General features: G+C 43.2%; 1 protein-coding gene across 1 annotated transcript in view; it reads right to left on the bottom strand.

Moving 5' to 3' along the window:
- Positions 1-14,060, bottom strand: part of SCHIP1 (schwannomin interacting protein 1) — a 538,791-nt gene extending 524,731 nt beyond the window's left edge. Inside the window, exon 1 of the mRNA XM_068280922.1 lies at positions 13,958-14,060. Within this exon, the coding sequence (XP_068137023.1) occupies positions 13,958-13,966 (9 nt within the window). The 5' untranslated portion in view covers positions 13,967-14,060. The remainder of the gene's footprint in view (positions 1-13,957) is intronic.
- Positions 14,061-14,393: the final 333 nt, after the last annotated feature.

Here is a 14,393-nt window from a genome sequence, read left to right as displayed (position 1 = left end):
TCAAATACTGTCAAGTGATTATCCTCAGATGCAAGTACTCCCTGATTCTGAAGAGCTTGTTATGTTCACACAGCTTAATTGTTGATAACCTTTTTAAGTTACATCTTCACTTATGTTTCTCACTTACCTTCTTTGGCAAGTGGCAGGTTTTATCATAGAGATCAATACTGCTGTCAGTAATATTCAGCCACTGTAAGGAATTTCAAGGTCTTACTTAGAATTATGCTTGCTTCTTAACATAAAGAGCACAAACACAGCGAATAGAAATTAGCGGTTATAGAACATGCAGTCTGGGGAATTCATTAGGCAAGCATCTGAAAGATCATTTATACACTTAATATATAAAGTACATTTCCTTACATATGAAAATACATGACATTAAAGCAGTGCCGTACCAGTAGCCCCCGTGACTTCAGGGAGGGCTTGGGGCTAAATAAGTCGGCTCCTCCTCCGTCCTTGCAGAATAGCACACCAGGGGTGCTGTAATATTTACTTTGCTGCATTGGGTCTCCACTTCCTCCCAGCAGCTGCACACTCTGTAATGCCATCCTCTGCCTCCAGTTGCATGTCATGTGATTGGAAGTTGCAGAATGGCAGCACAAAGCGAGTTACTGCTGGGAGGAAGAGGAGACCTGACACAGCGAGAACCAGATGAATATTACAGCACTACCTGCCCGGGGGTTGGATTCAAAATGACTGGTCACCACGCACGGGAGGGCGGGGTGCAGGGGGCCCCATGATAGTTTTGTTTGGAGGGCCAGGGTGGCCGTTATTGCACCCCTGAAAAAATAAGCGCACTAATAGTGTATTTATTCCTATGTAATGCATGTTTAAATGTAAAATGAAACAACTATACTCGCCTTACTTGAATAGACCCAGAAATCTTCTTGGTCAGGCCTATCTGTGTTTACTCCGGTCTCTGTCCAGCCCTCCCATGACACAGAGTTTTAAATGCATACCTCTCCCATCTCAACTCGCACAATAGTGCTGTTAGTATGGTTGCACATGACACAAACATTTGTAGTTCATAGGCAAGGATTCAGATGTTACCTGTGGTGTAATATCTTGCTATGTAGAAAAACCAGGTAGGAAGGAAAAGAAACGGTGAATGGTCTTGCTATGTAACCTGCACAGAAGAATCACTGACATGTGCAGACTATAAAGATGTGGCATGGCAGCACAAAGATAGCGGTGTGCCTCCTTTACCCGAACTTGTGGGCACCCAAGAGCACAAATATAGACATAGGGACGGTCGCTGTGGGGGATCCACGGTAGTCTGTGTTGTCAGAGATGAGACCAGAAGCCAAATGATACAGTATAGTAAGATACAGGGATGGCTCAATAGTACAAGAGTAGTTCTACTCACAAAGGTGGTTTGCAGAACCTGCAACCACCGTATATTGCATAAGGGGGAAATCGCCATCCCAGCTTGGTATTCCATGTCCTGCCAGAACTGAGTGGTTCTCTTCTGGGGTCCTTACTAACTGTGGATGGCTCCACACCAGTGGGAAAAACACTATTTTGGCGCCCACGCTATACACTGAATCTCCTAAGGCACTTTGTTGACCTGAGGAGGTGGGCATTGACCCTTGAAACGCATAGTCTTTTTTTAAAATTGTGCTTGAAATAAACCTCACCTGATCTAAATCCTCATTGTCTGGGTTGGTTCATCTGGAGAGGTAAGATACCTCATATACTTTATTTTATCATATTTTACTCTGAGAGATACATATTATTTGGGGGCCTCCACCCCTCTACATGAGCGCAAATAGCAGCAAAGTGCCCAGCTAATACTAGGAAAAAGAACCAATACAAAACAAAAAACTATATTTACTAGCGGCAATGATTGCAACACTAGTAAGCATAACAGTAAGAAGGCTGTATTCAAGAAACAGACAAAAAGCTGATCATGGAAGTCTGCTGCTCTTTTTGATTCTGTACCATACATGCCCGAAGTGCAATTTGCTTTCCGTGAGAAACAAACTATTCGAGATGGTGTAAAGATGTAATAAAAGTTTGATGAATCTCCCTCTGCGAGCCAGAGCAAACCTTTTCTACTGCCGGGGCCTAAAACACATTGCTTTTCATGACAGCATGACCGCTACGAGGTTCAGCCGCATCAAAGTTTAATTACCATTCTCCCTTGCAGTCTGCAGCTGATATGCATCTCTGTCTCACATCCCTAAACTACTGCTGCGTAAAATATATTGATGTTTTATGAATAAATAGTAATGATAACTGGGAAAAGAACAACATAAAATATTAAGTTCACAGCATTCCCCAGAACTTCTGGTAAGATCCTTATACTCAAACATTGCACATGATGGAGATACAATACAAACTTACAATACAAAAAGGACAGCACTGCCATAGGAGCTACCACTGAAGGAAAATAATACATTTTGACCTGAGAGCTCTTTTTAGCTACCTAGAACATTAATATGCATGTTGCAAAAATGTCCATACATGGCCAGACCCAGGGAGGGCTGGGGAGGGGGGCAAGGGGCAAATGCCCAGTCTGGCATTTTATGAAGCCTCTTTTCCATGGACAGCTGAACTGCTTGTTTATTGAGCAGTTCAGCCACCTGGCTGCCGGCCACAAGCACCATTTGGGCACAATTACATACAGCCAGGCCCAGATGTACCTCACAGGAGCCTATAGGCACAGATGTCCTGGAATCCTAGACTTACCAGCCTCGATGAACGTACAACCACCTGCCAATCTGGCCCAGATGTCACTTCTCCCTTACTTCCCTTGCCCGTCATAGGTAGCCACAGGTGCCCCTTAGTATCCGGTAGTCAGATGTACCCTCAGTATTACTATTAAAAGAGATGCCCCCAATTAAAGTAAGATCTTATCAGTGAAATGCCAAGACTCAGGTGAGTGGCTACACAGGAAAGGCAGAAAAGAGGAACTCAGGGAGGAGGATGAGCCACCTTTCCATTATCAGGCGCCTGTAGGCACTTCCCTACAGTGCCTTATGGTAAATTCGGCCCTGCATACGGCCAAATGGCAGTGTTCGGTAACACAGCACGTGTAAAATTAGGCACAAGGCAGCGTTACCCAGCAGCGGAAAACCGCTTCATGTCACGTCTGAGCATGGCAAGCTACATGGTGGGGCTGCTTGTCCATCACCTGTGACAAACACTAGCAAGTGCCCGGCCAGTGGACAGGAGCAGCTGACAGGCGGTGAATTCATTGCTGCCAGCTGCTTGTAGAAAAGAGGCCTAAATGATATCTGGTAAGAGGTAGTGCCCATGTGCTTGTATGCGTAGCTGACAATGTCAGGGCATGCACGAACAGTTTCCTGGGGGATCTCCTCTCAGATCTGGACCAGGGCATCACTAAGCTCTGGACAGTCTGAAGTGCAGCCTGGTAGCATTGGATAGATCGAGATGTAACAAGGCATTCTATTGGATTTAGGTCAGGCGAGCATGGAGGGCAGTCAATGAAATCAATGCATCTTCCAGCAGGAATGGCTTCCATTCTCTCACCATGTGAGGCCACTGCACCAGCATATAGTTTGACAATGGGTCCAAGGACTAATGTTAGTCAATGTGCCATTGTCAAGTCTGTAGAGGTCTGTGTCCCACCATAGATATGCCTTCCCCAGACCGACACTGATCCACCACCAAACTGACTTGACAATTGTGGTATACGATAGCAAATGCCAATCAACTGTGCCTGAAATTTCACATTATCGATTGTATTATTAAAGGATTGGTTGATTAACGAGACAGATTTTTTCATAAATCATATGATCACAATAATATCAGTAATAGTTTGTATCCTTTAATGCCGTGGATCAAAATGATCAATTATTTTGATCTGAATGATCTGATTGAAGAAACAATTGTTTACTAACAATCGCTCTATTCATGGACATTTATGCAGTTTATTTTCTTCTTTTGTGTATGTGTTGCAATTTAAAAGTGCACAGTGCTGCTTTACTCTGGAAATGCCCACATTTTAGTAGGAAAAATGCCAAAGCGCACAATAACATGCCCGATTTGTGGAAAGGCATGTCTTAACGTGAATGAAATCACAGATTGTCCATGTGAACGAGATTGTCACATGATCAGGACTAGAGCAAGAATCTCCGTAATGGATAACAATAAAAAGACCTGATAAAGACTTTTACCCTTCCCTGTGTAACTAGCAGGAAAACAGTCCATGCCGAAGTTCCATTTCCACATATAATTGCACAACAAAACGGCTAGCTTCTTAAATCAGTCACAAATGAGGTGGGTTAGACAGGTTAAACTCTCTAAATACATACAGCATGCATTTCTCTCTGTTTTCCTTCTGTCCTTTGCAAGAGTTCAGGTCCACTTTAAAACTTCTGTGTTAGCACAGTCATCCTCAACAGCCATGTATTCATAGAAAACCTGACATCTATGTTAATTAAAATTTAACATCTATGCTAATTCTATAAATAAGTGACGCGCAGAAGAATTAGTGAAGTATAAATGTCTCTCCAAAATGTCCATCAGAGAACAAGTAGAAAACAATGAAAAAAAAACAACCAGTCAAAAGTGGCTGGCAACTTAGAGAGTGGGAGATGATGTCTCATAATTCCTTCCCTCAATGTCTGCTCTTCCTCAGTGTCTGGACTGACAAAGTAGAATCTCCTAAGGCGTTTGATAGATGACTTAAATAAGCTTTGGCATAGTCATTGCTCACAGACCGCCTACATTCCTACAACACTAACAGGTAATGTAACAGCAGGAGGGAAACACCAGCAATTTCCTTTAGACTGCAAGGGCCCCAGTCAACTGCCAATCAGAGCACTAGCAACAGAAAACACAACAACCCTCTGCCAGTCCGGATCAGGGGGAACACCTGAAAAATAAATGGCTAATGCTATGCAGGAAACATTAATTACATGATTACATATGCTGAAAAAAGACTCATGTCATCCATCAAGTTCAGCCTCACTATAGAGCTCCAGTTGCTTGATCCAGAGGAAGGTGGAACAAAAAGAACCTTTCCCGATTGGCTAATTCCATCTTACTGAGAAAACAAAATTCTCAGAATTCCCTGGTTCAAAGTACTGCATGCGTTTGCTATACTTTGCTATTTAAGAAAGAAGATTTCATTAGGTATAAAAAAAAAAAAAAACACCTCCACTCAACATCACTCAAATCCCACAATTGATTTTGCAATTATTACTTCCTACGAAAGGGAATTCCACATCTTGATTACCTTTTCTATATAGAGTCCTTTTCATTTAGTAAAATGTTTTCCTTCATTTGCAGTTGATGTCCCCTTGCACTATGTACTGTCTATGGTATAAAAAAACAGATGTTTTTATCCACATCTGATGTCACAGTACACCATCCGCAGCTGTGCTCTCGTTGGTTTCAGATGTGAAAAAAAATAAAAAAAATAAAGCCTGATTTAGAGGACTTCTCAAAGGTCTATAGCTACATAAAAAAAAAACAAGCAAAAACTGTCACTGTCCACCATCTACATACAATGGTACAATACAAATGAAATAGCAATGAGGTTTTCAATAGATTCTGTATTGCTTCATATGTACAGAAAAACATACACCTATTACAGTATGTAAAACATACAGTCTGTACAATCCCAGTTGCAATATATCGGTATTTCTAAAAAGAGTCTTGCTTCTTGGTGCATCCCAAATTCCACACAAGCCTAACACGTTTCGCAGCTCCCAGGCTACTTCATCAGAGGCAGTGTGTTAATGTCATAGATCATCAAGGAGCACATAGTTCCTGAGATGTGCATGACATATAACGGTAGTGATAATATATATGTGAGCAGTCTAGTACACATGTCTAAACACCACTGTGAAAGAGTTTGCACCCAACAGCAAGTCTGGCGTTCCGCATGTGGAGCTTGTCCGTCACCACCGATTTCTCAAAGGTCTTCTAGACAGTAAGGCAGTGGCTTGTCACCTGATCCTAGCTGTGCAACCTCATACCACCGCTTGATGTGTATGAGAGAGAGTGGGTGGCTGCATTGGGGGCTCTGAGAGAGGCTTCGGACAAGGGGACATTTTCATTTTTACAAGGTGCAGTTCTGGGTGAATCAGAACAGAGTCCTGACAACTACAAATATTTATAGGGTAGGGATAGATGAATTTATCCCCAGAATGTATGGTCTTGTCACGTAAGTGTCTCTCAGAAGGGCTCACAATCGAATCCCTACCATAGTCATATGTCTATGTATGTATCGTGTAGTGGGTGTATCGTAGTCTAGGGCCATATTTGGAGGAGGGGGAAGCCAATGAACTTATCTGTACGATTTTGGGATGTGGGAGGAAACCGGAGTGCCTGGGGAAAACTTACACAGACATCGGGAGAGCATACAAACTCTGTGCACATAGTGCCCCAGCAGGGATTCAAACTGGGATCACAACACAACAGAGGGGTTGTGTTAGCAATGTGATTATATTGAGTGATGTGTGTACCACAATGCACCAGTGTGAAAGTAGCCCTATCTACTAGTATTCTTGGCTATAAACTATACCACAAAACTCCTCAATGCATTGGAAGATGAGTTAAGCCCCGCTAAAAGAGAACTGGCTTATAGTTAACGAATGAATATAGATGCAGCACTGTATATAAATGTTCCTTATTATACAAAGCTAGAAAGTCTAATCATTGACACGGATTATGCAGAGTAACAGAGAGTCTTCCATTCACAGAACACTCCACACTTGATTAGACCTATAAGGTGCCTCGTGAAACGTGTCATGACCTGTGGCATGTCTGCGGCTTTCAGCAAATATTCACAATGCAAGACACACTCACACGGCTTCTTTAAATATTCATAGCTTCAGGCGCGGAGATTTTCCACCCTCGTTTATATACATTTAATATTTACAGTAAGATGACAGCGTTTTCAGGCTGCTTGTTACACTTTGTGTCTCCTGAGCACAGCGGGAACCTTTCATGTCCTTATAAGGTCTGGGTCAGCAAACACTCCAGTCCATTATTTATGTGTACAATGCGTTCTCGTCACCTTCACTGGAAACATGTATGTTCAGCTATTACTTATTTAAGGGGATTATGTTAGAAGGAGCTTTCTTGCTTTCTAAATACCCAGGGGCCCTGTCTGCTGGTGTGTGGCTCACAGGAAAAATGCAAGGAAAAGATGTTGGGTAATACCAGCCTGAAGCTGAGGGTAGCCCCTCTACCACTGTCTCCATATTATGCCCATGCCAGTATATTGTTACGCATATGCTAATTGGAGGGAAAGCAAGCACTCCAACTATATGACTAGCGTGTAAAAGCAACATAATATGCAACTGATTTAATGCGTAAACTAAACCTTTCAGCATGAAACATTTAGGACAATCTTGCAGCTGCATTATTTGGCATGGTTGGGTTGAGCGCTGGGTTCATCTTTATTATGGGACTCTGTTTTCATTGGTATTTTCTGCATTACCCTCCCCCCTCATTAAGGCAATGCTAACTGATCTCCCCCTTCCTGGAAAGGGTTATCTTAAGCCTCACTAGTCACCTTTTGTTGTCTTTGTTTTGGATTCAACATTGGCATCTAGACCAATAATGGTAATCTTTGGTTGTTGAGCACCAAGTTATGGTTAGGCATTTCCCTGGAAGCTAAGAGGTGGGTGTTAGGTCCTGGATATGGCAGTGTATAGGGATAGGCACTAGGATTAGACACTGCGCACAACACTGCTGCCCACCGTACATAATTTCCATAGTGAAGGCAGTGTGGCCTGGCAGTAGCCAAGCATATATGCCCAAACCATTGGTCCAGTTAGCTATGGCACCCCTATTATCTGGCTTCAAGTTCAAAGCAGGTTGTTTCAGTGCATGGCGCTCAGTGTCGAACGCAGAAAATAGGGTTCCCATAACAGTAATATAATACTGCCAGTGGGGCCTAAAGGTAATTCGGGGAGGGGTGCCGGACCCCAAATTACATCTTCCTCTGAGTTGCGACAATGCCATCTGGGAGTTTTGCGATAGCAGAAAGAGCAGTCATTTGGCTTGCCATGCGCCCAACTCACCGGCCACACGTACATATGCACGCTTCAAGTTTGCCTTTCCAAGTTTCCAACCAATCTAGCATGTAATTCAGGTCAGTCAATCAAGAAAGCTCTTGACAATACTATTTCCCCTACAAACATGGAAACATAAGCCTCATTGATTCCTTGTTTTCTGCAGAAAATAGACTGCAGCTTATCATCAGCTGAAAAATACCGCAAGGTTAATGGTACTCAACTAAAAAGCTCTAAAATGAAGCTATTTTACTGGCTGTTATCCATGGATGTCATAGCACAGTCGTTCCCCCAGCCAATGAGAGTACGGTATCTCATGTAACACTGCCCGCAATAGTCAGCATTATGACTATACACAGGACATATGCTGGAAGAAAAATAGGTTAAAAATCACTAATTCTGTAAGCCATGCAAAAATGAAAGGGTCAACAGATGATGTTATGCAAATCAAAGCCAATTTATAAAGCCAATCACAGCGATGTATGTGACTGATGCCAGTTGGAATAATTCTATTATCTAACAACAGTGACATCACGGCAGATATGGTTGCCAACTGGAATACGACAAGAACATAGAGTAATATTTAAATACACATTCTAAATGATCATGTTCTTGACTGATCAGCTTAGAGTCACCCTGCTTAGAAATAGCTTCAATCCCATGCAAGGCTCATAGTGTTGTGCTATTATTATTCTGTATACAGCATGTTAATTACTTTTCACATAAGCTGCAATCAAGACCATAGTGCCAGTCACTCACACAAGCCTAAGCACAAGTCAACATGATTAAATTGTTGTTAAATCCGGGATTGGAAAGGTGTTGTGTATCCAGCAGAAAGAAGCTGACTCTCTACTCATGAATGCTTAAATATGCACCCGCTAACACTGACAAACCAAAAACACAAACAAACTTCATAACACTAAATGTGCCTATACGCCTTTGACTTAAGTTCCCCGTCGGGGATTGGGACCCGATCTCCTTCTGCGACATTGATGGGCCGGCCAGTACAGACCCATGTCAGCTATGCAGCTGATGAGGCATCCTGTTGCTATGGGGGTGGGACAACAGAGCGGCGCATGCACAACATCCTATGGCTATCAGGAGAGCGGCATGAACAATGAAATTGGCTGTCGGTCGGGTAAGTTGATCTGCTGGGCTAGTTGCTCGCGAGTTGGGGGCTGGCGTACACACGCTTGATTATCGTCTGAGGCAGTGGTTATTGGCGTGTGTATGGGACTTAAAAGACACAGTGGGCTTGATTCACTAAGACAAATAGCATGCCTTATCAGAATCAACACACCTTATCAGAGTAGTATTGCGAGCGCTACGAACTTATGCCTGCTAATTGGCAAACTCCTCTTGCCCTGAGCCCCTGCGGGTCCAATCACTTTAAAGGACATTATCCCCCACTTTGATTGGCCCAATAGGCTGCCTGTCAAGTTTCCTGTCAAGTGACAGGCAGCTTATTGGGCCAAAGTGTGGGGATAATGTCCTTTAAAGTGATTGGACCTACAGGGGCTCAGGGCAGGACGAGTGGAGCTCTCCTCTTTGCCAATTAGCAGGCTTAAGTCTGTAGCGCTCGCAATGCTACTCTGATAAGGCGGGTTAACAGTAATAAGGCATATTAACTCTGATAAGGCGTGTTATTTGTCTTAGTGAATCAAGCCCAGACTGAGATATGGTTATGGAGATAAGAAACCACCAGCAAATTCTACAGTTGTATAATTTGAGCTAAACCGTGCTGCAAATACACAGGTGACAGCTGACAGCTTTGTCAGAATCTCTTATATATGACCACCAGTCACATAATGAAACAGAAATCAAAATCAAATTATAGAGTAGAGCCAACCAGTTCACAGTTATCAATAATCATAATTAGTAAAGATCGTATGAGCTAATTTTGCTTATGTGGAGTTTTGCATAAAATTTCGCAATTACGATTACACATAATTACAATTTGAAATTGAATTAATTTTGCCTAATCAATTGGTACATTTTAATGTGTTTGTGAAATTATGAGCACGACAGTTGTAAGTGATTTCTTGCATAAATTGTGATTAATGTTTGCGCAAACCTGGAAGCATCTATGATCATGCTCAAGGCTGTCACTCACTCATCCCTATTAGGCAGCCTGTATCTGCCAGCAGTCATATGTGTACCCAATATACACCAGCCAGGGACGTATTTACAGCTCAGGTTGCCTATAGGCACATAACATAAGCTCCACACTCCTAAGCTCTGCCCTTTAACACAGGCCAACTCCCTCACAGACAATCAGATGTTCTTCTCCCCCCCCCCCCCCCCAATAGACAGATGTGCCAGCTATAGGTGCCCCAGTATAAGTAAGCCAGCTATAAGATGTCCTAGGGTAAGTTAGCCCAGTACAGGTTTTCCAGGTATAAGTGCCCCCAGTATAAGTTAGCCAGCTATAGGTGCCCCCATAAATCTTTCAGCATGCTGATAAATGTTAGATAGAGTATTTACTTAACTGCTTAGCACACTTATAAGCAGGAAAAAGCTTTGATTGTACAGTTGTTCATCATGCATGGTATGGATTTCCAGACATAAAGGTGGCCATTAATGATACAATCCGGCGGCTGGTTGATCTTTTCCAATTCCTGCCGTGGTCAGTCGGAAACTTTCGATCGTGCCCATTAATGCCTGAATGCCCACTAACTAAAGGTCCATACACACGTCTGATCAAAGGCAACGACAGGTCCGTCGTCACCTCCTGCTGGGCGTGTTTTCAGCAGACAGTACAGCGTGTGTACAGTCTGTCGGTGGACTGATAAGGCTTTTTCTGAGCGATCAACAGCCTTATCAGTCCACCGACAGACTGTACACACGCTGTACTGTCTGCTGAAAACACGCCCAGCAGGAGGTGACGACGGACCCGTCGTTGCCTTTGATCAGGTGTGTGTACGGACCTTTATTCAATCAGAGTCATGGAATCTGATTTTTTTTTTAGTTCAATCCCATTGACCTGATCAGATTGGTAATTAGGAATTTGGCCATTCATTTGCACGACCAACAAACGATTACTGTGCCGATTGGAAACAATGAACTGGCTGCAGGATTGTATCAATAATGGCCACTTTAACACATGTATTGAATTGTGCCAGATTATCAACAAACATCTAGCAGTGAATGGAAGTATTATAGATCTACTATTAATCATGGCTGGTTTTCATCCATCAATATTATGACAATCACCTGCATAGCTCACCATTAACCTGATCATATAAGGAACCAAACTGCTCTTAAGCAGCCTCAGGAATCAGAACAATACATAAGTAACCATTTCTGTCTTCCTTTAAAATGTCAGTTGTTTGGTTGTTATTTGGATTCAGGAGAGTCTGAACTACACACTGAGGAATCACCACAGCCATACGTGTGTATGGAAAGACTAAAGGGAAGGTCCAAGCAAAAAAAAAAAATGAGTTTCACTTACCTGGGGCTTCTACCAGCCCCATGTAGCCATCCTGTGCCCTCGTAGTCACTCACTGCTGCTCCAGTCCCCCGCTGGCAGCTTTCTGACCTCGGAGGTCAGGGCCGAATTGCGTACATTTTTACGCATTCCAGCTAGTGCAGGAACAAAAATGTATGCGTTGCACCACTAACGCGTAAAAATGTATATGTTAATGTTCCTGCACTAGCGGGAATGCGTAAAAATGTACGCAATGCGGCCCTGACCTCCGAGGTCGGCAAGCTGCCAGCGGGGGACTGGAGCAGCAGTGAGTGACTACGAGGGCACAGGATGGCTACATGGGGCTGGTAGAAGCCCCAGGTAAGTGAAACTCATTTTTTTTTTTTTGCTTGGACCTTCCCTTTAAGGGTACTTAAAATAACTTAAACTTAGGCTCTGATCAATAATGCAATGCATTTTACTACTAATATATCTTCTGTATTACAAATCTAAGCTTATCTTTCCCAATGTTGATATTACAAGTAAGCCAAGAGCAGCCCATAGACCTGTAACTCAGTATTGCAGATGCTGTTAGCATTTTAACACAGATATACTTATTGAGTATACAAACTCAGTTTAACCTTTTAAATGCAGAGGGGATAGTTCCAAAGTATATAATTTAAACAGCGACCAGCACACACTACAATCTGTTTACTATCCTATAAGCACAGTGCAACAACGTATACTGTATCTACCAGGACTGACATACCTGTAAAAAACACTAGTCTAATACATTGCATTACAGGGCCTCATTTTAAGTAATGTTGAACACACTTAAGTATAAGTACACAAAAGCTGGCCATACACTGTAGACTTTTTTCCCCCCAATTAGACATTCAGTTAAAAAAGGGACAAAAGTCGGTCTGATTGATCGTGCATTGAAGAGGTTTTATGGTAAGCATTTGCGATCAATATTATAATCGATATTAGGGGCTAAAATAGATCCTCAATGTTGGTCTTTAGTGAGTAGTAAAATAATTGTTCATTATATCAATCGTAATATCAATTGATTTAAAACACAATCAAATGGTAACTGAATAGTGTATGGCTAGCTTAATGTACTAGAGGCATAAATAACGAAAAACGATAGATACATCCCTGAGAAGAGAGAGGCCTCTACATAAGCTTCCCATGTCTTCTTGGTGACCACCGTTGCTGCTCTCGGACCCCAGAAAGAAATCCAACAAGGGCTTGTTGGACCGCGCTCCTCTTCACGCACGAGCACAGCTGTACTGCACCTGCGTGAGTACGACCGCGCCTGTGCAGTAACCGGAGCTCTGCATGCAAGAGCGGCTCTGTGCTACTCCCCGGCTGCAGCACGACCACAATCGTGCATGAAGAAGAGCACATTTCAGAACTGTCCTGGGCCGTCACGGTGGTCTCCAGGAGGACACGGGAAGGATCCAGTGGCTTCCCTAATTTTAGATAAATATCTAGTTTTTTCAACTTAGGGCTAGTTCACACTCGGCGCTTGGAGTGCCGCTTACCCTCGATCGCGTTCGGATCCGCAATTGTAATTTGAGGGCAAAATCTTGCGATTCAGCGCGATTTATGCTTGTGATTCCCGTCAATAGAATGAGAATCAGGGCACAATCGCCCCAAAGACGCAGCATGCAGCGCGTTTGCGATTGACGGAAATCTCAAACGCCGCAGTGTGAATGTATCTATAGGGATACATTAGTAGCAGCGCTTTGCTGATCGCCGGCAATCAGCAAAGCGCTGAAAAAGCGCCCAGAGTAAACTAGCCCTTAGAGTCACTTTGGGATCACTTTAAGCACTTGGGCAAAGAGAATGCTTTAAAGAAACTCAGAAACTGTATCTCTCATATTTCCCTCTATTCAGGTTTCCTCTCAGAAAATACAATTGGACACAATTATTACAAATCAGTTAAAGTAGTGATTCTGTCTTTTAGCAGTTTTGAGATTTTCATAAAAAAGGTCAGTTTAGCATTCATACATAATACACTTCCTCATTTTCACATGGAAGCAACAAGGCATGAGACAAAGTGCTTCCACTGAAGCCATGATTCATGGTGTACCTGGTATGCACAGAAGTATCCCAGCAGCAGATACACACTGTTCTGAGCATCCTGGTACCTGCATGGATTCTGCCCTGACCACTATCGCTCTGTGCTATGGATTATATGCAGAAAGCATCTCATTCCCCGTATATCTAAAGCTCAATCTTCAACTGTGCCTTCCCCTTACCACAGAGCTGTGATATCCAGTGACAGGCAGACCCCCCACTTCCATTCAACTCTCACACCGAGGAATTTCAATCAGCCAAAATCAGGTTTCCCTATGCAAATCTACCTATAGGCATATATTGTACTGACAGATGCAGAACAACTCCACAGCTGTCCCAGCAGCAGGCTGGCACACTGATAATTTTCAGTCAATGAAGTTTAAAGGGCTAAGTACAACAACACGTAACCAGCAAAGCAAGTGATCAGTACAGCAAAGTGTCATGCTTAGGGAATGGAATGAGATACTACCAGGCGCATGCTGAGATTCTCTGCCGGTGACACCGGTACTAGCTGCTCTTCTGGATGCAATTCTGCTGGACCCCTGGCCTGGATGAGACTGCTGTGGAGTATGAGGTGAATCATTCAAGGCATCCACGATCCCATAGGCAGCCACAGAAGAGACTCCCAGCAGCACCCTCCTGACTGAGCTGCTGATGCTGAAGCGAGTGCACTGATGTAAGGGAACCTGCTCCTGCCACTGGCTCTGCAGCTCTTAGCTCATGTTAACTCTATCACTGCCTTCCATCATTAACAGCACTCCGGCTACTGAGCTGCCCTGATAGACCGGTGTCAGTGAAATGGCAGCTCTTAGGGAAGCATTTCCCTCTATTTATGGCAGTAATGTAATATGGAATTATCATACAGAAGGTCCAGATATAGTAAGTTGTTTACATACATTTGAGAT

Source organism: Hyperolius riggenbachi, chromosome 4, assembly GCF_040937935.1.
Source record: "Hyperolius riggenbachi isolate aHypRig1 chromosome 4, aHypRig1.pri, whole genome shotgun sequence".
Lineage (NCBI taxonomy): Eukaryota > Metazoa > Chordata > Amphibia > Anura > Hyperoliidae > Hyperolius > Hyperolius riggenbachi.
This window is presented reverse-complemented; position numbering and strand designations above follow the sequence as displayed.